This window comes from Sander vitreus, chromosome 5, assembly GCF_031162955.1.
Source record: "Sander vitreus isolate 19-12246 chromosome 5, sanVit1, whole genome shotgun sequence".
NCBI lineage: Eukaryota > Metazoa > Chordata > Actinopteri > Perciformes > Percidae > Sander > Sander vitreus.
In genome coordinates, this window is record NC_135859.1 from 29,944,906 (window position 1) to 29,970,161 (window position 25,256).

At 40.2% G+C, this 25,256-nt stretch overlaps 3 protein-coding genes across 5 annotated transcripts in view; 1 reads left to right on the forward strand and 2 right to left on the reverse strand.

Moving 5' to 3' along the window:
* rusc2 (RUN and SH3 domain containing 2) overlaps positions 1-5,201 on the forward strand; it is a 41,916-nt gene extending 36,715 nt beyond the window's left edge. For all 3 annotated transcript variants that reach the window (XM_078251431.1, XM_078251432.1, XM_078251433.1), the window contains 4 exons: positions 42-88; positions 209-1,286; positions 2,072-2,242; positions 2,926-5,201. In XM_078251431.1, coding sequence (XP_078107557.1) covers positions 42-88; positions 209-1,286; positions 2,072-2,242; positions 2,926-3,124 — 1,495 coding nt within the window. In that variant the 3' untranslated portion in view covers positions 3,125-5,201. The remainder of the gene's footprint in view (positions 1-41; positions 89-208; positions 1,287-2,071; positions 2,243-2,925) is intronic.
* A 6,779-nt stretch (positions 5,202-11,980) lies between these two features.
* Positions 11,981-17,103, reverse strand: LOC144518626 (monocyte chemotactic protein 1B-like). Its single transcript, XM_078251434.1, has 4 exons — positions 16,919-17,103; positions 15,227-15,350; positions 15,005-15,119; positions 11,981-12,437 (listed from the first exon to the last, which is right to left on the reverse strand). The coding sequence occupies exons 1-4, from the start codon at positions 16,983-16,985 to the stop codon at positions 12,405-12,407; spliced, it is 339 nt and encodes a 112-aa protein (XP_078107560.1). The 5' UTR covers positions 16,986-17,103; the 3' UTR covers positions 11,981-12,404.
* Positions 17,104-23,274: 6,171 nt separating this feature from the next.
* Positions 23,275-24,539, reverse strand: LOC144517688 (C-C motif chemokine 21-like). Its single transcript, XM_078249815.1, has 4 exons — positions 24,399-24,539; positions 24,154-24,268; positions 23,921-24,029; positions 23,275-23,741 (listed from the first exon to the last, which is right to left on the reverse strand). Exons 1-3 carry the CDS (start codon positions 24,457-24,459, stop codon positions 23,930-23,932), a joined length of 276 nt encoding a protein of 91 aa, XP_078105941.1. The 5' UTR covers positions 24,460-24,539; the 3' UTR covers positions 23,275-23,741; positions 23,921-23,929.
* Between the last annotated feature and the right edge of the window lie 717 nt (positions 24,540-25,256).

Here is a 25,256-nt window from a genome sequence, read left to right on the forward strand (position 1 = left end):
GCAATTAAAATAATAATAATTTGCTTCTCTATAAATTTCAGCCTAAAATCTTTGGAATTCTGGTTCAATCACCTCTACACACATGAAGGTAAGACTCAGTTGTAAACTTTTGTACCATTTATCCCGCTTTAGATACCCAGAGAGTTATTTGATGTCCACAGTCTTGCTTCTTCTAAATCTTGTTCCTGTTTTGTTTCACTTTCCTCAGATATTATAGCAGCCCACTACAACCCGTGGGGTTTCCTTCCCCTGTCACAGGGGCCGTGCCAGCCGCTCTTTGAGGAGCTCCTCCTCCTGCTGCAGCCACTGTCGCTCCTCCCGTTTGACCTGGACCTGCTGTTTGAACCACATCTTCTCCAAAAGGGCCAGGAGCATCTCCGTCGCAAGGAGCAGCTGTGCTCTGCAGGCCAGAATGTCGACCAATCAACTCGTTCCACCTTCCAGCTCATGAGAGGATTGAGCACCACTGTAAGTGAGATGGTCAGAGACTCAAGTGCAGAGGTGAAGAAAGAGAGGGCGGGGCTGAGACGAGAGGGAACATGGCCGAGGATTGCAGGGGTCGGACCGAGACGAGAGGGAGCAGGAGTGAAACCAAGCTTAAGGAGTGAGGGGGCAACAACTGACAGCATGACAGCCAGGTCTGTTAGCAGACCAGACCAGATGGAAGTAGGGTTTGCCAATCTCTGGAAGGAAAGGGGGATGAGTGGACAGAGAATGAAAGGCGTAGGACAAGAGAGCCAAGGAGAAGGTAAGGATGGACAGGAAAAAGACAGGAGTAGAGAAAAAGAGAAGGATATGGCAGAGGAGGGGCGTCAGCGGCAAGAGAGACAGGCGGGCTGGTGGTACCAGCTCATGCAGTCCTCCCAGGTTTACATCGACCAATCCACAGAGGGGTCAAAGTTTGTTAAGACTGAGAAAAGAAAGAAGTCGTCAGAAAGAAGACAGAACCAGCTACCGCCCACCAGAGAAGGAGTGGTGGACGGGGCCGAGTCAAGCCAAGAAGGGGAGGGGTATAGAAGCAGGAAAAGCAGCAATAGCTCTAGCGGGGAGTCAGCTGGATCCAGGGGAAGGCCTTCATGGATGGGCAGCCCGCCAGACTCCGTTCTCAACCAGGAGAAAGAGACAAAACCTATGGAGGCTACAGGGACTGGAGCTCAAGCTGCAGCCCAAGAGGAGAGCCCCACACATGGACAGAGTCTGCGATGGGGCAGGCTCTTTGGCTCTAGTGTTAGTTCTCCTTCGAGGGTGGAGTCAGCTGATCAGAAAGCAAAAGCTCAAAAGACCAGGTAAGTTTTAAGGATAAGTCCCATGATATTCAATATTTTTCTTATTGTCAACAAAACCAACAATGAATTAATCTACTAACAAGTATTGTGTGTGAATCAAAGCCTGATATATATTATTCCACTGTGCCATAAAGCTCCATTGTTGTCCAAAAACTATTAAAAATGCACTGTTGCACTGGGAGACATGTTCCTTTATTACCATGAACACATAGTCTGGCTATCACCAGACCAAGCTCAATCTTTTAAGTCTGGGGAGTCTGCTCTGTATTTTCTACTGTACAAGAGGCGTGATCAACGGGCATAGTTCAAATGACTCTGTACGCAATTGAATAGTCCTTCAACCAATCAGACCAACGATCCGGGCGACGTAGCAGCGACAGCGGCATCAACGCGTTGCTGCGCTTCGGTGGCCGATATGTTGAATGTAAACAAGAAGCTGCTTGGTCGCTTCTCTGTCGTCATCGTGTTAAACCCGCCAATAGTGCGCCAGGTGGATAAGCCAGTTTGTGATTGGTCCCCGCAAAATTGTAACAGAAGCAGGATAGTTAAACGTACAGTTCTCCAGCTGCAGGACGAAATCAAATCGCCGGCAGATCGGGCTGGGTTTACCCAGTCTAATGAACACACACACTTCTGATTTTATCTTACTGGCGTTGTTTTGGAAAAATATGATAACATCAGCGTCATCTTATAAATTTACAAAATCTACAAAATCAACCAAAATCTACTTTAGCTATCAGTGCAGTTCATTTCAAATTTTTCCACACTGTGTTTTTCTTTCTCAGGCCACCATCAGGTTGGCTTTCTCTGGATAGCTCTGTTCTTGACTTTGTTGCTCTGACTATTGGAGCGGGGAGTGGGAAGAAGGCAGAGCCTCCAGCCACACCCACTCACACCCACACCACACCTCCACCAACCTCAAGCCAACCAACTGAAGCCAGACAACAGTCTCCATGGTAAGCAGATACTAAAACTCTAGTAAGATTATTCTTAACATCAATTAATCCAACGTTTATACTTCAATAGAGAGCTATAACAATTGTAAACAAAACTACTTTTCAAGAACCAACTAACTCACCGTCCATTTATTTTATAAAAGGCTCCTAAAATTCTGAGACTTTGTAAATTTTAAAAGAGCACAAATCATGTATCGGTCAAACACAAAACACTGGATTGGACATTGAATTTCTGTTAAGAGGGTGAATTTCTGGTGTGAAGCACACTTTGTAATTGAATAGGCAATCGTAATAATATATGATCAGAATGGCATGTTGACTTTAGTATAAAAAAGAGATAGTATAAAATGGTGTTACTTTTGACGTCAAATTGATTATTTTTGGATTGATGGATGAATCATTTGGTCTTCAAAATGTCAGAAAATAGTGGAAAATATCCACCACCATTTTCTAAATCCCCAGGTGATGTCTTCAGAAGTTTTATCAGACCAACAGTCCAAAAAACGAAAGATATTCAGATTTCTGTGACATAAGACAAAGAAAAGGAAATCCTCAGAATGGAGAAGCTGCATCAAGGGAATGTTTGCTTCAAAAAATGACTAAATCCATCAAATTAGTTGCCTGTAATCGTCTGTCCAATTACTAATCCAGTTTTTTTTTCCATGTCCTCTGTCATTCTACAGTGAAGTCAGAGCATTGTGCCACCACATAGCCACCGAACCAGGCCAGCTGAGCTTCAACAAGGGTGATATCCTGCTGGTCCTGAGCAAGGCTGATCCAGACTGGCTGCTGTGCTCCCTGGGCTCCACCCAGGGCTTGGTTCCCATCATCTATGTTACCCTCAATAGCATGGAGGACAGCCAGGATGCCACTGGACTATGAGCTAATGCTGCCCCAAGAGGAATTAATGCAAGATGAAGGGTATCCCTGCCACATACCTACTGAAACAAAAACCTGTTTTTGAGATAACTGTACATTGGGGATGAAAAAAAACATTGTAAATTTGAAGATAATGAAGATGATGTAAAGACACATGCAAAGGGAAGCATGCAGGCTCAAACACAAACTAACATCTACTTCAACTGTACATCCAGACAAGTATGCATGCATACATTCAAAAACCAAAAGACCAGACAGGAAACCCAAAGACACTCCAACACACGCATCTCTCTCTGCGTGAAGCTCTGCTACAAGCTTAACTATGTGATTGTCCAGTCTTTATATCATCCATCTCTACTTGCGACAAAAAAGGAGGGGCTACTTAAAGTTGGTAAACTTCATAATATGATAATAATATAACATGCCAAGCTGCACTTTGCTGTACTGTCTATACCTTCACCTAGCTGTTTCACACTCTAGACAGTGCTCAGACGAACGCCAGGGGGCTGTTTGACGTGCTGTTGCTTACTTGGTACCGATTGATCTTTTTGTGTAGAAACCAGTGAATCCTTGCTTTGTTGGTTAGATTTAATCTGGTTGATGTAAAAGCAAAAACAATATGTTTTGATCCACGTCGGCTCCAGTTTTTAAGGATTCAGCATATAAATATTAGGACAGTAGAAAAGCACACAGGAGTTTGTTTAGATGGCTGTTCAACCCAAGAGAAAAGAAGGCAAAAGGACAAGTTTAAATCTGTTTCCATTCTCCATATATCTTATTTGATCACTTCTTGTCAAAGCCTACTTATATGGAGACAAAGGGATGGATCGACTGACAAGCAAGTTGCCTTTTTTTTCCTTCTATTTTTTCTCACATCACCCACCACAGCTGGCATGAATCAATGGCTGACATTGTTTAAGTGCATGTAACCTTACAAAAATGTGGTCCTTTTCCCTACAATTCTGTTTCACCTGCGTTTTCAGCTGCATCCTGCATCTCAGTCCCCCCCCTCAATCTCTCATCAAAGGACATTTCATGGATTTTGAAGAGGACACATTCAAGCGAGCGGCTGCAGTCTGAGCTGTACACATGCATTTGATCTAATGCTACATTCTGTAAATGCATAATATGACTTACACATGTGGTGAGTTCTATTTATTTATGTATTTAGTTCAATAAGCAGAGGGAAGCATCTAAATGGACCGTTGCCGAAAAACAGGGAAGGATGTCCAATGAAAGCATAGCTGAGGAGATGTATGGAGGCCTTTTTTTTTAATGTGTTGGGGATCCAGCCTGGAACATGCTAATTAGTTATATGCATTTAGAGAGTAAATTATTTTATTTATGCCTTAAAGCGCTTGAGGAAACCAAGGGAGAATTGCCCTGTTGGACACTTCAAGGCTAGTGACCTAATATTTTCCCGACATTATATTTTGTATATATGCTATGACGTGTCAAACTTGACATTTCCCCAGATTTATGTCTACAGAGATTCTTGTTGACTTCAAAGAAAAGTATAGAGGTGTTACAGAGGTGATATTTTTTGATGTTTAAAGGGAAACCCCAACACATTTTGTGACGGGGGCTCTGTGGGCATTTCTGTGTTAGTATGTACAGTACATGCTACCTTTCAATGCCCAGATGTAATGTGGCCTTAGGTTCAAAATGATTTGACGAAGAACTAAAATTACAGCTAAATACAGAATACCTGGATAGATGTTAAGTGTATACAGATGCACAATCCAAACATTTCACATTTATAAAATGGTTAAATCACTGTACATTTATTAAATAAATGAATGCTTGTGTAGTTTTTGAAAAACGTACATAGGATATCATTTTACCATTTCAATTTTCTTTTTCTTTGCATTGTTGTACAGTTTTTACAGCATTTAATTTCAGCATTCACTGAACTGTAAATATATTTAAATCCTTTAATTATTAATTTCCACCATAGAGCTACATGTACGAATGTTATTACTGATTTAATAATGCATTTCATGATAAATACCGGAAGCAAGTATAAGCTTTAGTTTCAGTGCTAACAACCATAATGAAAGTTGGCCTCGGTAGTGAGTGGTATCATTTTGGGTCCTCCTGGCAGGCAGTTTGCTGTTCATTGACATCCTGTTCAGGGTTCACATGGGGCAGACAAAAACAAACATAGTAGTGATAAAACCAGAGACACATGGAGGGAGGCGCAGGGGCAAGAGGCAAAGACCGATTCTCTTTTCATTTGGGATTTCATTAGCTGAAATGTGTTTTCAAATGCTACACAGAGAGAGAGAAAGAAGCCGTGAGGCCTTCTTTCCTACTCTCTTGTCAGTTTGTATCTGCTTTCTCTCTCCCTGGCTGCCTCCTCGGCCTGTAAATACCTTCTCTCTGTGTCCAGGCTATATGACGTGTATGTATGAAATTATCAAACTACTATGGATGTTAAATAACAAAGTGCTCATGTGATCACAGACTTAAATGGCTCCAGTGTCTTTTTGTCCTGTTCACTGTTCTCCACCCGAAATGAAACAAACCACCTGTGTAAATGAAAGAAAACATCATACTACATTATGTCTACTGGTGAGGATGCACTTAAGCCACCGGATGGTGCTGATGTTTTAAAGAAATGAGCTGGATCAGATGTGAGTTCACTGAATTTAAAATCTTCAGGCTCTCTTTTGCTCTGTGCCAACTTACAACAGTGCAGGCACACAATGTTAGAAGTACTGTATATAATTTGTCCTTCATGTAGCCTACTGCCTTTCCACTCGATAGTGTTTAACAGTCTGTATCCACTCCTGTGAAACTCAGGTCTGAATTGCACAGGATCGTTCACTCAACATTATGGGTTATGGTAACCAAAAGGTTAATTAATAAAATGCGTGTTGCATTGTGTGTTTGAAGCAATGTCTAAACCCATTATTTTAGCTCTAATAATAGTTTCAAACTTCTCAAAGATACAAAGCAGTCTGCTGAGTTTTGATTAAATATGTATAAAATTATGCACAAACATGGAGAATATGTGCAATTGGTGTTATGCTGTGGCCACAAGCAAATTGAGGTATTTTGGGCTTGAATAGTTCACTGAACGGTAGCATCATGTTGCCTGCATTAGCAAGATCAGCAGTTATATAAAATGCAATATGGCATATATAATAGTTAATTTAGTGTGGGAAAATGGTTCTTTCTAATTTAAAAGACACATTCTAAAGGAACTCAGGGCTCAAGAGGTTACGTTTAAGGTATCACCTGTTCATTCACCTGTTCACTTACGAAAGCCTAGATGGTAATTTAATGCCAGCTCAGTCTAAGTTTTAATCATTTGGCTGCTGTCAGGTAAGTCTACCTGCTGTATGGACAGGTAACCAACTATCATTTCCCCCCTTTAACTTTTAAAGGTGCAGTAGGTAAGCCTTATAAAACTAACTTTCTGTCATATTTGCTGAAACTGACCCTATGTTCCAGTAGAACTATATGAAGCAGGTCATTTAAAAAAAACAATCCAGCTCCTCTGGCACCACCAGACAGCCTTTAGTGCTATTTGCAAAAATCCACCGCTCCCTGTTCAGATGCACCAATCAGGGCCGGGGGGGGGGTGTCTAATTTCGCATTTCATAGCGTCCTTCCCTGCCCCTTTCCCTCGCACGAGCTGCAGATAGGTTTCCTCCCCTTCCCCCCCTCTTCACACGCGCTGTATCGTGCACAGCTCTCCCTTGTGGGGGGGGGGGGAGGCTTAGGAGACCGTTTTGGGCTTTAGCGGAAAGTGGGGAGGGACTGAGAAGTTGTCGATGTTCAAATTTTGGGTTCAAAGTCCTGGATCTTCATAATCCTACCTACAGCACCTTTTAAGGAACTGCAAAAACACTAATTTTAAGCTTGATAGAAATGCATTTTGTTTATATTATCCAGTTGGTTGTGTACAAATGTTATTGGTCTAAGATGTAGAACTTTCACAATAGTAGATAATATAATCCTTCAATATACATTATATAGCCAATAATATATGGACACTACTGTCCATATCCAGTTTGGGTAAGAACCTTTCCTGTTTAAACATGATAATTCCACCGTGCAAAAAGCCAGGTCCATAAAGAAATGGTTTTCTCAGTTTGGTGTGGAAGAACTTGACTTGACCTCAACCCCATCCAACACCTTTGGGATGAACTGAAAATCTGACTGTGAGCCAGACCTTATCAGCAGACCCAAATGGAATCTTCTGATTTAAAAAAAAATAGTTTTCAGAAGTGATCCAGAATGAAAATCTGCAGAATTTAGTGGACTGTTTTTCTGCCAACGATGCGTTAACATTCATTCATTAATTCATCAGTCATTAAAATCTACAGAACATTCTGCGAAATTCTGTGTCCATAGATTCCGTGTGGCCCTGCTTATCAGCTAATATCCGTGTTGGACCTCACGAACGCTTTTGAATGGGAGCAAATCCCTGCAGAAGCCACAAGAGGGGTTAGCCTATGGTTTTGGAAAAACATGTTCAACTATCACTTATGGTTCTAACGTCTTCATGTGTCCACGTACCTTTGGCCATGTAGTGTATCTGAAAATGTTCAGGTTTTACCACAAATGTTTACTTTGCAAAAACATGCGTCATATTGCTGATAATATTTTTATGAATCCCTCCTGCCGAAACACGTCCAGAGGTAGACTACACAATCTGCCTTTACACACGGTTCTGCGAATTCTGTTTGAGTCACAGATCATTATTTTTCATGCATTCAAAGGAACAAGGAACTACATAGATTCTTCTGAACATAATGATTCATAATCTTGTTTCGCCAGACCTTCTTCCCCCATCGCTACAGAGGAGGGTCTGACTAGTCCACACAGCGTTCCGCGATGGGAGAAAGACATGCTCCGGTTTATTGACATTTCTAAGCACCAGGAAAGCCAAGGTGCTGCTGCAAAACAGCCTCAGGAAGGAACTTGTTTAGGTGGAACGTGTACGTTCAAAAGTTGTTTTAGTCGTGCAACAGAAAACTCAGACTGGACAGATGGTCTAGCTCAGAGATCTTCAACAGGGGGTCCGGGGCCCCTAGTGCTTAAGGAGTCACTGTGCTTTCCAGATGGATGTTTAACATTAAAACTTGATGCATAAATAATATCCATTTGTTTTCATCCATTCTGCCCAGTTTAATATGCAACTCAATTGTATACAATATATGTAGTAGGGGGTCCCTACTCAGTCTGTCTTTCAGCTTAGGGGTCCCTGGCCTAAAAGATGTTGAAGACCCCTGGTCTAGCTAGCTGTCTGGATTTACCCTGCAGTTAACCATAGTCCTCAGAAATCCACCGGAGTTCAAAATTCCAACACAAACCAAATGGAAGGTACCGGACATCCGGCTGAAAAGAGTGAAATCCGGCGGAATTTCCGACGGCAATGGAGCAATCCCAGAAGTGGAACGTTGTGGATATAGACTACATCATTCATAGGGGTCTGCTACATCAGTTTGTATTATAAGTAAGCCAAGGGGGATATTACTGTAGGCTACTAAGGCAATGTTTACAATAGTGCTGCTATCATCTTGCCATCAAAGAGGTGATAAACAGACAGTCCTTTATTCCTTTACCTGCATATGAACCCCCTCAACATAGTTTCCTGGCAATTTCCATTCGACGGCTTCCTCTAATTTCCTGGCACTTTTTTTTGGGATTTATCTTGTGCACTTGAAATTTGAATAAACAGACATTAGATATTCATTTAGGCACATAAACTGTAGACAAGTGACTCTGCCAAACACCCCAAAATGTGAAATGTAATACTTTAAAAGCATTAACAGGTGAATGAGTGACTGCCTTTTACCTTCTCAGATTAAAGATTTGGTATTAGGTCTATTGTAACGGTGGGAACCTCGAGGTCATGGAAATTATTTTGACTTGAACAAGGCATTCAACCCACATTTGCCTTCCTGATGGCATTACCTCCAAATATAACGTGCATTCTCTAAATTAATCTTACAATCCGAGTATTATTGTCCTTTTCTGTATGTTGTGTATACAGAACCTCAACAAAGACACCCACTTAACGTCTCATGCACGTAAGTTTGTAAAGGTTTTCAGTTACTATGAAAGGAGAGCTGTGCAAGCTCACAAAAGATACCAACTCAGCAGCTTTACAAAAGCTCAGACAAACTGGATCTGCCAGATCTTTTATAACAATTATTTCATTTATAGGCCTATTCATTTATTTGTGATAGAAAATAGCAAGGATCCAAAGTCAAAACACTGCATAAAATTGTAGTTAGGGGTGCCTGGATAGCTCACCTGATAGAGCGCACACCCACATGTAGAGGCTTGCTCCTCGACGCAGCGGCCGCTGGTTCGGCTCCGACCTCTGGCCCTTTGCTGCATGTCATTCCCCCTCTCTCTCCCCTTTCATCTCCTCAGCTGTCCAAAAAAATAAAGGCCTAAAATGCCCAAAAAAGAATCTTAAAAAAAAATTGTAGCTAGAACAAGTGTGAGTAAACTGTTGATTATTTCAAAAGTCAGACGTTACTGTAAAACAAAAGACTCTAATGGTTATTGGGAGTTCCTCAAAGATTCCAGATAAGGGGGCCAATTTGTATGGAAGTCCATTTCTGCCAGTAAATGAAAGGAATAAGATAAAAACTTAGCCTTGTGATGAAAAGCGTGATTTATACTTCTGCGTAAAATCTACGCCGTTGCTACGTGGGTAGGTACGTGGAGACACGGACCTACGGCGGACCTTACACCGTAGCCTGACATGCACCTCTCGAAAAATGTAACAACACGTCGCGGCGACGCACGTCGTGTCTTGGCAGCGTTGCATTTCCCCCTACTCATTTCCTGGTTCTCCCTCTCCATAAACAACATGAAATCAAGGAGAGGGTTAACTTTTCCTGCTACAGATTTCCCACCGTGGTCAGAAAGCACAGGGGAGACACTTTGTTTCTCTCACTATGACTCTAGAGTCGATACTCGCTCGGAAGCTAATCACCGTCACTCTCTCACTTCTCCCTCGCTCTACCACACCCTCCCCACACACACACATGCTGGCTCAACGCACACACCAACGCGCAAGTATGAACTTCAGGCCACTTACGTAGGCTATGGCGAAAGCTCTGCGTGGAGCCTCCACAGAACCATAAATCACGCTAAAGTCATTATAATGAGAAATCGTCTTGAAATAATGACTTAGTATCGCAAAAATAATAAGGAACTTTCTCAAAACATAATAAATCATTACTTTGAAATGCTAAGTCATTTCAAGAAATGTTCTCATCTTTTTTTCATCACAATAGTGGAAACGGGCTTCCTAAATATCCACCTTGGGCTCCCCTAATAAAACCAGAGTATACAGCCATGTTAGCGAGTCCTATGCTGACGTCTGCATGCTTACATGCTCATAATGTACACTTAATGCTGATGCAGGTAATGCTTACCATCACTATGTTAGTTTAGTGTGTTAGCATGCTTACATCTGCTAATTAGCACTGAACATAAGGGTTTGGTCATAAACCGAAGTATTGGACAAAACATTTCCATCCGTCAAGCCATGCCACATCAGCTCACTCCCACATCCAGCCGCTCCCTCCTGCCATGCAATAACCCCTTTCCCTCCAGGCCTTCTCCTGCTGATATTTAGCCGGCCCTTTTCCACTCACTCTTTGCTAGATTGTCAAAGTTGTCATGTGCTTTGTACCTTTGCTTCCAAGCCACCAAAAACCTGAACTTTAGCCTGAGTCCGACCCTGTACCTGTACCTGCCTGTATATACTGTACCTTCATTGTCACAATAAATCATTGAATGGCATGATGCATTTGGGTCCTATCCCTGTTGCCTCTCACTCACCCACCTTTTTTAACAACGTTTTTATTAATTTTTCAATGCAGTTACAAAACTTCCTTCTACTTCTCTCCCTAGTAGTGCGAAACCAAAACATGACGAAGCGAACAACAAAAGCTGACAATTTTGTCTGGAGAGACGAGGAGGTGGAGTTATTGCTCCAAACAACCTTAGATTACAAAGGCACAACATGGCGTGGACTGGGAGTCCTGCCAGTCAAAATATATAGACATATGGACCAAATTTCTTTAGCAGTATCCTGTACCTGGAGGGACGACATATCCACACGAGAAAGACACTATCTGTAAAAGTCAGATATCATCAAAGCTGAAAGCCAATCGGACCAAGTATAGGCAGGCTGTGGATACCCAACGGCGGAGTGGCCATGGGCGAGTAATCACTCTATCTTAATCTGATTTATGTAACGAAATATGGGGTGCCACCGTGAGCAGATCGGAGCAGACTTTTGCGTTTTTACCCTTTAGACGGGAAAGCGACGGTGGAGCGTTTTTAAGATTTCCACTCTGGAGGGTGGTTTCACTTTTTTGCGTTTTTAAGCCCCAAAAACGCTGTCGCCGTCTAAACGAAAGGCACATCTGATAAAATATTTTGTCGTTTTCACCCGTTGTTGTGTAAACAGGGCCACAATTATATATAAAGGCAATAACGACAGCACTCCAGTTTCATGCTCATTTATGCAAGATGCCCGAAACATCTGTGCTGCATTTAGAAGTATTAATTTGGAGTGCTGTCCTAATTGCCTTTACATATTATGGCTCATGTACACAAAACACATGCATGATCAAACCCTGCAAAAATTTATAGTTTATGTCATTTATCCTTCAATCCATACATATGTATGTTTGTACTCTATCATGGCACCAGACAAATTACTGAAACTTTGTCCAATAAACAAATCATGCTATAGTTTCAGTGTAAACCTAAACAAACTAAACCTAAAATTGAAACCAAAAATGTGCACTGCAGTGGTAGGATTCATAGGAAAACAAAAAGAAAAACATGAAAGACATAGACAGATATGCGCAGGATTTGAAAAATTATGGCTTTATTTTGAAAAAGGACAACAATCAAATAAATTCATACAACAAACCAAATGGCTCCTGCCTGAGTTTTTTAGTTGTTCAGAGTTAGTTTAGTTAGTTACACACTCAGTTACAACTTTCATATTTTATACTCTTATATTTCTTCCAGAAATCCCGGGTCTTCTAAAACAGAAATATTAAAAAATATATATATAAAAATCCTTCAAAATGTTTTATATTCATTGTGACTTGAAAATAATTTTATAAAATATAATGGTAAAAAAAAGAAAGCGCGTAGTCCTAGGAATCACCATGATTATTTGTTTATTTATTGGTTCGATCCACCCCTTCTCCCCGCTGACTTGCAGTGGTTCACTCCGGCTCTGTTGTTGTTGTTGCTGAAGGGGTCACGTGTCGCTCTCCCTTCACTCATGCATCACTCCAGTGCAGTGTTTGACCTGCAAACACACAAATATTTAGAAAAAAATGTTGCCTGAATTTTATTTATTGTTTATTTTATTGCTATGTACTGTCATATACCCCCTCTTGGTCACGAGTGGGGATGGGGGGTTATGTTCTGGTTGTTGAAATAGCTCTGCTGCGACCCGGGCCGTGCTACTGCTACATTTTTTGTATGTCTTATTTGTTTAATCTGATTGTATCCACTGTTTGTTAATGTATCCAGCATCATTGTGCCCAAAATTAATTCCCCCTCGGAGACACTAAAGTGTATTGTATTGTATTGTATTTTGTATACTCTGTGATGTCACTGATTTGAGTATTAAAAAATACAAATTTCAACTCAATAAAAAGAAAAGAAACGTAAGCCAATAATGTCATCAGTACTTTAAACTGAAGTGCCGGCACCAAAGTGATGATGAGTGATAAGACACAGGCTACTGGGGGCTTTGGCGTCTGTACAACCTGATGACTCAAAGCCAGTGGGAGCGTTTGCGGTTTCACTTTTCAATGGCCTATTACACACTTAATGAGGCTTGAAACAGATGGAAGTTTTGGTAAATGGATTTGTGATATCATATTAGATTTAGATTTATTGTGAGGTGAAGGTGTGCAGGTTTGGGAGTTTTTTAAAGGCTGAAACAACAACTAAAGTCCAATACAACAACTGACTAAGTGCATTGAACAAATGAATGACTGGATGTGCCAGAACTTTCTTAAATGAAATGATGAAAAAACTGAGGTGGTTGTTTTTGGAGCAAAGGAGGAACGATTAAAAGTCAGCACTCAGCTTCAAACGATAATGTTAAAAACAACAGACAAAGCCAGGAATCTTGGTGTAGTCATGGACTCAGACCTGAATTTTAACAGCCACATTAAGACAATTACAAAGTCAGCCTATTATCACCTTAAGAATATATCAAGGGTTAAAGGACTTATGTCTCAGCAGGATTTGGAAAAACTTGTCCATGCTTTTATCTTCAGTAGACTTGACTACTGTAATGGTGTCTTTACAGGTCTCCCTAAAAAATCAATCAGACAGCTGCAGCTGATTCAGAACGCTGCTGCTCGAGTCCTCACTAAGACCAAAAAAGTGGATCACATCACTCCAGTTCTGAAGTCTCTACACTGGCTTCCAGTGCCTCAAAGAATTGATTTCAAAATACTTTTGCTGGTTTATAAATCACTAAACAGTTTAGGGCGGAAATACATTTCTGATCTGCTACTACACTATGAACCACCCAGACCTCTCAGGTCATCTGGGACAGGTCTGCTTGCTGTCCCCAGAGTCAGAACTAAACAGGGGGAAGCAGTGTTTAGTTTTTATGCTCCACATATCTGGAACAAACTCCCAGAAAACTGCAGGTCCACCGCAACTCTCAGTTCTTTTAAATCAAGGCTGAAGACCTATCTTTTTGAGGTTGCCTTTCTTTAAATAAGCATTGTTGACACTGTATAACAATCTATATAAACATATAACGAGAAATTCCTATAACAAATAATAGAATTGAATTTATGATTATTCCGGTGACATTCTTTTGCAGTAACGGACATATCTCTGATTATTTCTCTGATGCAGGCATGACAATAGTTGACAGAAGAGACAGACGTTGGGCTGGTCAAAAAGTTAGTCGAAGTAACTAACTAATTTAGGCAGAAGGCCTAAAAAGAAAAAAATAGTCTATAAACACTCTGAGCGAGTTCTTGACTATTTAGAGACAGACTGCAGAAGAAATAAAATAGTTTAAGAACACGTTCTGGACTATTAAGAGATTTTTGTCTGCAGGGCTGTACCGGGTTTTACAAGGTTTGCCGAAGAAAAGAACTAAGCTTTGCGGTGACGACCACATCGAAAATGATAAGAGTATACAAAAGGAAAGCTTCTGTAAATATGGGGAATGAAACCTCAAAGCCGTGCGATGCATCTGGACCCATAGTGGGTGAGATGGTTAGAAAATATGGACCGGACTGCTTGAGATATCTGTCATGTTGGTCAAAAAGCTTTGGCTTTCCAAAAACTGGATCACTGAGTCCAGGAAAGTTATTTTATCTGCTTTTATATATTTAACTGTTTTAACTGCTCTTTAATGTTTAATTTCTTATACTGCACTGTAACCTTCTTTTTTTTTCTTGTATTTTATCTGTTTTTAATTTTTGAATCTGTTTTCATGTAAATCTGTTTTTCATTTTTGAATCTGTTTTCATGTAAAGCACTTTGAATTGCCCTGTTGCTGAAATGTGCTATACAAATAAAGCTGCCTTGCCTTGCCTTGAAAGCAATGTAACAAGTAATGTAACAGTTAACATTTGCAGCTTACTAATTGACACTAAAATGACTAATGCAATGAAGGATTCATTACAGTTGTCAGTTGCCGCTGGCAAAGACGGAGCCTACGTGGGGGTGCACACTCTACCAGGTGAGCTATAGGCCATAGCAAATCTGTTTTTTAAGTGGAAATTTAGAGTGAGAGCTAGATTGTAGCATTGAGTTTAATACAACAATTATATAAAGACCATGCCCTTTAGGTTGCAGAGCAGCATAACATCTAGAGACAAAGTAGGCTACCTTGTGGCGGTGTTTCTTGCAAATTTTCTTCAAGGTGTCCACATGCTTCACCACCTCTTGGATCCACTGTTTGTCAGCAGGCACACAGAGTTTCTTGCCGTGTCTGGTCACAAAACTGCAAGAACACCAAATCCCCAAAGTCAGAAAGAGAATGTGGTAACTTGCAGCGTGTCCCATCTACTGATTAAAAAACATCACCCACTTTGCACAACCTAAACTTACATCATGGCATCAATAGAGCAGCCATGTCCTCTGATCTGTTGACGATAGTCTACAACTCTAAATTTTTCAATTGGTCTGTTGCTGACACTCAGGCAGCAGTCCATGGGTATCTGCGCCAATGTCACTGAAAGACAGAGAAGATCAGATTAGTTAACAACCACCTTTTGATGCCCAGAGAGAGTTTCATACTCAAACAGTGCAATCACACATACATTTCAGTTGCAGTTCAACTGAAGCCATAACTTGATTCACTTACAGGATTTTACTTAAAAAAAAACAACATAAAATTAAACACAGGGAATAAAGTGCAAAATAAGTCACCAACAAACACTTAAGTGCAAATCTGCTGCAAAACATGCATGCACAAGTTCTTTTGTTTATGAGGTTATTATGCTGTTCTGGATGTGTGTGGGTGAATGATGGGGTGTGGCAGGCTTGTACTTTAAACTGTGAGGTTTTATACCAGGAACACAATACTGGCTAAAACTTTAAAATATGTCTCAGGTGACGTAGGATTTATTTGGAGTGGCTCGCGTGAAACAGGAGGCCAGGATCTCCCAGGATCTACAGAGAGTTTTCTTCATGTGTTCCTTTTGAAAATACCTTATTTTTTTTGTATTTCAAAATAGTTTGATAAATCATGAATAATCGTGATTACTGGAAATGTAACTTGTGCACTCTTGCAATGAAGTATATAAAAGATTTCTAGCTCTTTGAATGTTGACATGATCAAAATTCTAGTGAAAAAACCGTAGCAGCTACACACACACACACACACACACACACACACACACACACACACACACACACACACACACACGCACACACACACACATACACACACATCACACCTAAACACTCCCACACACAATGCTGTGTCATCTTTGCTGCAACAAAAGTTGCCTCATTGACTTCACCTGTCTGGGATTTCCAGCAGTTAACTTTCACCTATTAATATAAAGGTAGGAGCGGGGAAAACCATCAGCAAGGCCTCACCACAGCGTTACATGTTTACTTTGCTCCTTCACACTGATAACTCATATTCAGACATAACAAAATGATTTAAAGACCTTTTTAATTTCCCTGTTGTTAAGTGCTGCACAGATTTCAGTATTAAAGAGGTTAATTTACTTTACCCGACAGTTATTGTTACTAATATTTAATTTATATCATATCTTATGCATTATACTTTATCTTTATTTACTCTATAATGCCATTCTGTTTTTTCATATTGTAATTCCACTACTGCTACGGCTACTTTTATGTCCTCTGAACGTTTTTTTTCATGGTATTTCCATATCTGGTTTAAGACTCTAATGATAGATGGTGTCATATGCTGTACAGACAACAAACTATAAACCTCTCTCAGACACAATTATTATATTTTATACTGGAGAAATAAGAAGAACTCAAAGAAATTGATGAGAGTAAGTTTTAAGGTGAGGTGAATTCCACAGACTTAAAAAACAACTAAACTCTAAATGCAAACTTTTTTTTCTGCTCACTTTGTAAACCACTGCTTCCTTTTGGAGCTGTTCCAAGTGGATTTTAAGAGACAAATGACATCCTTTTGTCTTTTTCAGTTAAAAAAAGATTGGTTTAGAAATTACTTATTTCACAAGATGAAAGATAAAGGCATTACTGTTGCAGTTTGATGATGATCCAGGGAGGATCCCTGGAAAGGAAACTCACCTGTGCAGCAGCAGCAGGTGATGAAGAGGATGCAGAAGAAGAGCTTGGTGTCACCCCACGGAGCCATGTCTGGTTGCTGAGCTGGCGAGGTCGTCTCTTCGTCTCTCTGGAGGCTGATTGGCTGAGCCTGTACTTCCTTTCAGCACCTGCAGTGGCAAATTAGGTGAGGTGACTGACTCTGTCTGGTTTGGCTGCTCTTTTATGCTGTGAGCAGTGTCCACTCAGTTTCACTTTTCATTTTGCCAGCCCCACCTCCTCCTCCTCTGGCCCCCTGGTCATTCCACTCAAAAGTCATCATGAACTTACTTTCCTTACCCTCCTCCCAACAGGAATACAAAAAAAAACAACTATTTTCTTTTATATATTTAGCAGATCAAATTTCAATTCCCAACACTACTTTGACCTGCTTATTCTAAGGTAACAGGAACAGTTTGTCGGGCCACCTCACAAACAAAAGAACACTTCTCTAATTTAGGTACAAATACCAGCAGTTAGGGATTTAACCCTGACACCACTGATCAACTGATCTACACTGATGTTTACTTTATTTTAAGCTGCGAAACGAAAACATAATCATCATTTTGGCGTATGGCTCAGACTCTGTTACTCAAATTTATTCTTTGTATTGCAGAAAATCCTTAAAAATGAATAAAACCATGATTTAGTTTTTATGTGCTTTTTGGCACATTTTTGGCTTCTACTGTAAATACTTTTGAAGACAAAAGTGTCAGTGTGAAAAGGACAGAGTTTAAATCTTGCATTATATGATAAACAAGTGTTCAGTGCTGTTTTATGGAAGTCATATGGAAAAGATATTACAATCCCATGTTCACACTGAAAAAAGCAGAGATATTAAAACAGCCACAAATGAGATACTGTATAGTGGACTTTAAAATTAAGTTAAGTAAAATTAAGTAAATTAAAAATAAAGAATTCCATAGACTTGCAATGTCATTGTGGAATGGATTTCTACTGTTTCACGTACTCTGTATTGGAAAACCATGAAGAAAAAGAAAAAAAGAAGAAGAAAGAATTCCATTTGTTTTACTGCATACTGAACTAAACAATACTGTTCTTTGACTCAGTTGTCAAGAAAATCTGCTTCTTCTTTCAGCTGCAAATGCAATTGTACTCCCCATAGTTTAATGTTGGTATTATATTAGATATTACACACAGTAAGTTAAATGATTAGACAAAATGAAATGTGGCAATGCTTAATGCTTAAACTCAAGTGTGGTTCCCTTTAAACATCATAGTAAACATTACACAAAACAAACATCCCCTGAGAAGTAAGTAGTCTGCACACTTGTGTCCAAATGTCCAGGTTTACCATGAAGTCAGACATTTGCAGATAGGGGTTTCCAAAAACCACAAACAATGGAGTCAAGTAAATTCAAGATAATGTTTTTCAAAGGTTTGAGTTCCCATAAGTTGATTTTTCTGCTGGCCGTTGTGAAACTAAATACTGTGACATTTCCCACCTTGTTTCAAGAGCAGTCTATGAAGTATAGTATGTGATCATAACATCCCCTGTTTTGTTTCATGTTTCCTGTGCCCTCTACTGTCAAGAAAACTAAAACCAAATATATAATCTTAAATATTATAAAGGAAAAATCCTAATTCTTGTGAATCCCATACCGCTCCTTAAGGAACACCTTGAGAGAAGCAAATGAACCCCGATGATCCCTGTAAGATTTGTTATCTGTGCTGTTGTGTGAACTTTTTTACTCTACTTTTTTACTCTACTTTTTTTTTTTTTTTACATATTCCTAACCAATCTATTAAAAATAATGTTTTGCCAAAAGTGTTTAGCAAGAAACGCCATTGCTGCCTGGATGTTAAAGGTCCAGTGTGTAATGTGTTTAGTTTAGTTGTTCATTATCAAAATCTGTGTTGCCCGTTCACAAACTTGTCCTTTTTCTTGAATATTTACCACCACCATCAATTCCAAGTATTCTTTTTGGCTTGAAATTTTACATTTGCGTTTGCATGAACTGGGGTAGACGCTCCATATTCATGCGCCATCTTGAAATACGTTAGCCGGTAAGGGACATACAGGACATACTGCTCCACCTTTCGCGATTTCGCTGTCACATGATAAACTCAAAGGTGCTGCTAATCCTGCTAATGGGTATCGTAGCTTCCCGGCCCCGGCAAGTTTGAAGAAGGAAACATGGAGGACCACACGTATTCAAAATCCAAATTTCAGGAACAGGAGTGTTCTTCTTCGCCCAAAAAAAGGATATTGAAAAGAGACCGGCTTTCTGAAACGTGAAGGCTACCGTAGCTGTAATACGTACTTTGAACTGCGTGGCGCGAGAGAGTTGATTGCGATATATGAACGCTAGATGGGAGAAATTCCTACACATTGGACCCTTAAGTAGTAATGTTTTCTGTGTAAAAAGTATGATATTTTTATGCTGCACGGAAGTCAAGGGAAGGCCGTTGGTGGACATTGGGTGTACAAAGCGCAGGACATTGACAGCGAAGGCAGCTTTATGCATCCTGAGTCCTGTGTATGGTGAATTTATTTAATTGAATTCATGCTTTTTATTGATCCCCAGTGGGGAAATTACAATTTACAATTTAGGTTTAGACAAGAAAAGCAATTGGTTAAGGTTCGGGAAAGTTTGTGGTTAAGATTAAATGTTAATAAAGTAAAGCATTTTGTCTTTTGCTTCAAGTGGCTTCAACATTTCTTCAGCAGCATTTTGCTGCAACCGTAAAGAAAAGTAATCTCAGTTCTTATATAATTAAATTAAAAATTAATTAAATTAAAAATAACTTTTTTTCTTGTATTAACAACATACTTTATGTTCATGCTATATATATATATATTACAATTTACCAGCAATTTTCATTTCCTCAAAAAAGTTTCTCATAATTACAAGATAGGTTGGTTTGTCACTTTCATGTTAAGATAAGACACTGCACCCTTAGCAGAAAACGTCACTTAAACTTGTTAAGAAAAAGATTATCACACAAATGCCGGTATGATCACATTACATTAGATTAGATTACATGTTAATCTGGTAAATCTATACCCTCTGTTAGCAAAAACAGCAAACACATCCAAACCCAAAGTAAGAACAAACACTTGAGTTATTATGCAATTTTCCTTTGTTACATTATTCCCATGTGAAAGATGAGTGAAACCACTCTAATAAAACATTGCTTCCAGTGAAGCTAATACCACCACATTTGTCTGTAAAGAGCAACTTTCTCTTCCCACTTACTCTTCAGTAAGTTGACAACTGTGGTCTTTTTGTGTTGACATAAAAGTAACCATGTGTGTTGATGTTTCATATGTATACTATCAGATTAACTTCTATGACTGACCTATTGCACCATTTGTTGCATCACCAAGTCCCAATGGAGCATTTACAGAGAAACTTTCATTTTCTTGTAAATCACTAGTTGGATGTTTGCCATATCTGTCTGTTGAGTTTACTTTCAGGGACTTTCCCTGCTGAAGCAGTTACTGGAAAATGAAAAAAGTTGATGCCAAATTGTAGCAGTAGTTGTCAAGTGTTTCAGGAGTGAGCCTATCATTATCCGACATCCTAGTCTGACAAGAAAAGACATGTTTTGCCTTCCCTAAGGTGTCTTTGAATACTGTAATGCAATCTTTTTGTCTATAATAATCACTGTGCTAACATACCAAATGTGCAGTCTTGTGAACATCGATGTCAGAGAAGTTCAATGGTCATGCAGCTTAATTAAAGAAATCTATTTTCAATCCTGTTTTTTTTTATTTATTTTTTTTTTATGGTTTTTTGATTGAAATACACGTGAAATTAAAGCAATAGTGCGTAGTTGCAGTCTCCCGCATGAGGAATTTTAAGTAATGACAACAACACTGTCGGCACGTCAGAACAGACGGCAAATCTGTTCCAAGAAAATAAAGTAATGTAAATAGATACTCAGGGAGTTGTGTCTTATTGCTGGTCTGTGGTGACCTAACGTAGCCCCATGTGCATTGTGGGAAACTCCACAGGATGCTCTTGTCCTTTGGGAGCCTTGTTCTTTGGCCTTGGTAACAGTTTGTGGCTCTGTGCTCTCTCCTGTCATAAAAAAGTCAAAATGTCAAATGAAGTTAGAAGGACTTCCTGTTCCTAGCTTTCAATAACAGCTTATTCTCATAATTTTTAATACTAACGGTTATTCATCACTCACAATATTCAGAAATAAGTAAACAACCCCAAATTGTCACGAATCATGTGAGTGTTTGTTTTGTTTGTCTTTATCTGTAGTATGCTTGTTGTTTTCTGTCCATTCTGTGTGTGTGTGTGTGTGTGTGTGTGTGTGTGTGTGTGTGTGTGTGTGTGTGTGTGTGTGTGTGTGTGTGTGTGTGTGTGTGTGTGTGCATCTCCTTCTTTCTCTCCCCCAGTGGTCGGTTTGGGGGTGTGCCTGGCCTGGGTCTTCCACACACCTGGCGCTGATCCAATCACAACACCTGAACCTCATCCGCTCGTCGAAAGCAGTACTTACAGGCCCGTAGACGGGGCGGGGTTTGGGGGGGGGGGTTCGGGTGGTTCGAAAGACTCCCCTCCACCCTCACTGCCAAAGGTCCATAGTTTAAATTTGTTCTTTTTATTGTTGTAATAAACAAGTGTCTTTTAAATACATACCTGCAAACTCACAAGGGCTGAAAAGGGTGACTGTATTGGAAAAGGGTATTTTATAAAAACTTTGAATGCACCACGAGGCTGGCGAGGCGATCGGCTGAGTCTGTGTTGTTTTTCAGACAACAGCAGCTACAGACTGTTGTTGGAATCCTCTACAGTGAAATACGGACAAACTTGTACACCGTTTAGCTGTAAGTATTTTAACGATAGGCTAACGTTACCTGCTGCCAAGTGTGTTGACTAGCTTGACATGCGGCGATGTTTCAGTTACCACTAACGTCCGTTTTGGAGCATCAGAGAGAAGTGCAGGCATTTAAGTGGCACCAAAATCCGCGTTGCTATTCGGTCTGGTAGATACCGGTCGTTAAGCCGTATTAGCATTCACATTGAACTAACATTGTAGGCTAACAACACAATTCGCTGATTTTAGCTGACAAGCCGACAAGCTTGCTTTCCATTATAACGTTAACGTTAAACATGTTAACAACAACATTAGCGAAAACACTTATATTGTTGGCAGATAACAGCACTTACCTCAAAACTAATGTCAGTGATTGTGATTGGCCAAATGACTCGCGTGACATATTACCAAAGATGTTTTATTGTGAAGAAGACCGCAGTAGGTTTTTGAAATTGTACATACAATTGTACACCCCCCCTCCCATCCCACCCAAATAATTGGGTGACATTGTCACGTGGATGACATTTTCCCATTCTAAACGGCGAGTAGTTTGCAGGTATGTAAATAACGCTGGCTAATAATTCAAATCCCCCCCCAAATAAAAATGATCTAAACCAAACCGAAGCCCCTATCTTGCACCCCTTCTGTGAATGTGTTAACTGGCACGCGACATGTAGCAATCTAACGTTTAATGTATCAACAATCCACGCAACAAATTTTATGCACTCTTAGCAAAATCTGTGAGGCCAAGGACATAAAAATGAAAATGAAAAATTTCAAACTCATAATTAAATACAAAATGAGGGAAAACTGCAAAAAAGTCCACTTTTTGAAAAGACGTATTTAGAGAAAGTATAAATACATTCATGTATACCTATATTCCCACACCAGGAGTTGAACCCCCGGAACACCTGGGTGAAAACTAGGAATCCTAACCGCTAGACAATATGAGACCATGAACATGCTCCCAGTTTGTCCTCTCCAACCACGCTCTCTAATCTCCAGACCCTTTCATTGCCATCGTCCATCCATTCACCAGTGCTCTCGGAATTTCCGTCCATACACCTGACTATGCCCCGCCCATCTGTTTACTTACATCTCATTCCCTTATCACCAGCCTCTCAGTTTCTGTTTGTCATGCTGCTTTCTTGCCATTTGATTTTGCTCAGGAGCTTCTGTTACTGTGCCTTTTACCTGGACTTGTGCCTGCCTGTCTGCCTATCTGTACCTGCCAGTAAGCCTACAGTATATTCCTTCAATAAATCACAGAACTGATCCTGTCAGCCTGCCTTCATCTGCATTTGGGTCCTATCCCTGTTACCTATTCACAGCATTGTGACAAAGATTAAATATGTATAACTGTATATACTATTTTGGACATAAGAACATGAGTAACATAGTGCTGCTGAAAAAGTGCATGCATCTATTTAAAGGGTCGTAAAATCTGAAAGATTTAACGTTTGTTTTATATTTTCATACTTGTTAGAGAAACTCTGCAGTGGATGCAGTCATGTGTTTCAGTTTAAATGAAAGGCAGCAACTAGAGATTACAAAAAATAACACTTTATTTTAGAATCACTCAACATAATAACATAGATTTGACAAACAAATGATCTCAACATTTTGTACAAATATAAATGTTGTGTAAATACACTGACATTTTAGAACATGATCATAAAAAGATAACACAGATTGTCAAACATTTAGTGAAGAATTTCACAAGCACCTTACAGTCTTAAGACAACAATGACAATAAAAAAAGGATGTTACTGTTAGTTCCCAGCTTTATCGTTTAGGCAAGTCAAGGCAAATATATTTCTATAGCACATTTTACTCACAGGATTAAAAAAAATGGAAACACATACTAGCTAGATTTTCTCAAACTGTTTTTTTTTCTACAGCACAGTGTGACCATTCTGAGACTGAACAGGAATGGAAGTGATTCTGAAGTCTGTAGCTCTCAGTTTAGAGTCGGGCCCCCTTGTTCTTCAGCCATCTCCTCTCCTCTTTATACCTGCAGAAAGAAAGTGCAGATATAAGCCAGTGCAATGTTGAAGCATTGAAGTAAAGCTCTTTGTGCAATTATTTCCACAGTAAACTGTAAGAAAAATGAAAAAGGTGCAAGAAACATTTTAGGTGTACAGGCGCACAATCTCTGTTTTTCAACCTCAGCAAAAAAAAAACATAATTTACCTGATTTTACTAAGATCTTTTCTGATCCAGATGTTTAATGTGACTTCTCACCCACGCTTTATCACGGGGGTGGGAGACGCACAGTATCCTTCCAACCTTTGTAATGAACCTGTAAAAGCAGACGAGAGACAAGAGAAGTGAGATCAGACTGCAGACTACAGAACTGGAAAACAAGTTTATTTATTCTTTTCAATAGGCTTACTGTTGTAACGAAAATAAGAGATTTTACTTACGCAGTAGCGCTGATTTCACATCCTTTTCCACCTTCCTGAATGGTGTAGCTGTGAAGGATTGTGAGTGGCAACGGCTTCTCAGCAACCTTCAGACAACAGTCCATCACAATCTCAGCTGCAGGAAGATGGAGAAACATTCATCAGAGAGAGTAGATGAGTCAGAACATGTAGAACTAAAACATCCCATGCACCTGCACTGAAAGCATTCAGAAATATGAATGTTTCACTTGTAATGCAAATCTTACCTGATGCAAACCCAACACAGATGACACCCAGCAAGAGGAGAACTGCAATTCGAGAAGCCATGTCTCTGTTTCTTTGTAGCTCTTAGTTAAGGTTGGCTGCTTCAGTCTCTTCAGGAGTGTGAAGGTGTTGCTGTGAGGAGGAGAGCTGCAGGTGTATTTATACAGCTTTGTAGAGAAAGTGAAAGTGTGATCGGTGCTCATTGACTGGAAATGGAGAAAAAGTTGGCACCAGACTTATGCGTGCCTGGTCAACTGTCTCTTCACTCCTCCTCTCTGTTTTATTTTGTGCTAAAATGTTACTGCTTGTCTTTTCAGATGCTTCCCAGAGGTGGATCTTTATCAGGGCATTCATGTTTCATGAGAAATACCTTTCACACATCATAATTTATCGCACCGTTGTGACGAAAAGAGAGCTGAGCCAGAAGGCAAAGCTCTCAATCTACCGGTCAGTTTTTGTTCCTACCCTCACCCATGGTCATGAAGGCTGGGTCATGACTGAAAGAACAAGATCCAGGGTACAAGCGGCCAAAATGGGTTTCCTCAGGAGGGTAGCTGGCGTCTCCCTTAGAGATAGGGTGAGAAGCTCAGTTATCCATGAGGAGCTCGGAGTAGAGCCGCTGCTCCTTTGCGTCGAAAGGAGCCAGTTGAGGTGGTTCGGGCATCTGGTAAGGATGCCCCCTGGGCGCCTCCCTAGGGAGGTGTTCCAGGCACGTCCAGCTGGGAGGAGGCCTCGGGGGAGACCCAGGACTAGGTGGAGGGATTATATCTCTAACCTGGCCTGGGAACGCCTCGGGATCCCCCAGTCGGAGCTGGTTAATGTGGCCCGGGAAAGGGTAGTTTGGGGTCCCCTGCTGGAGC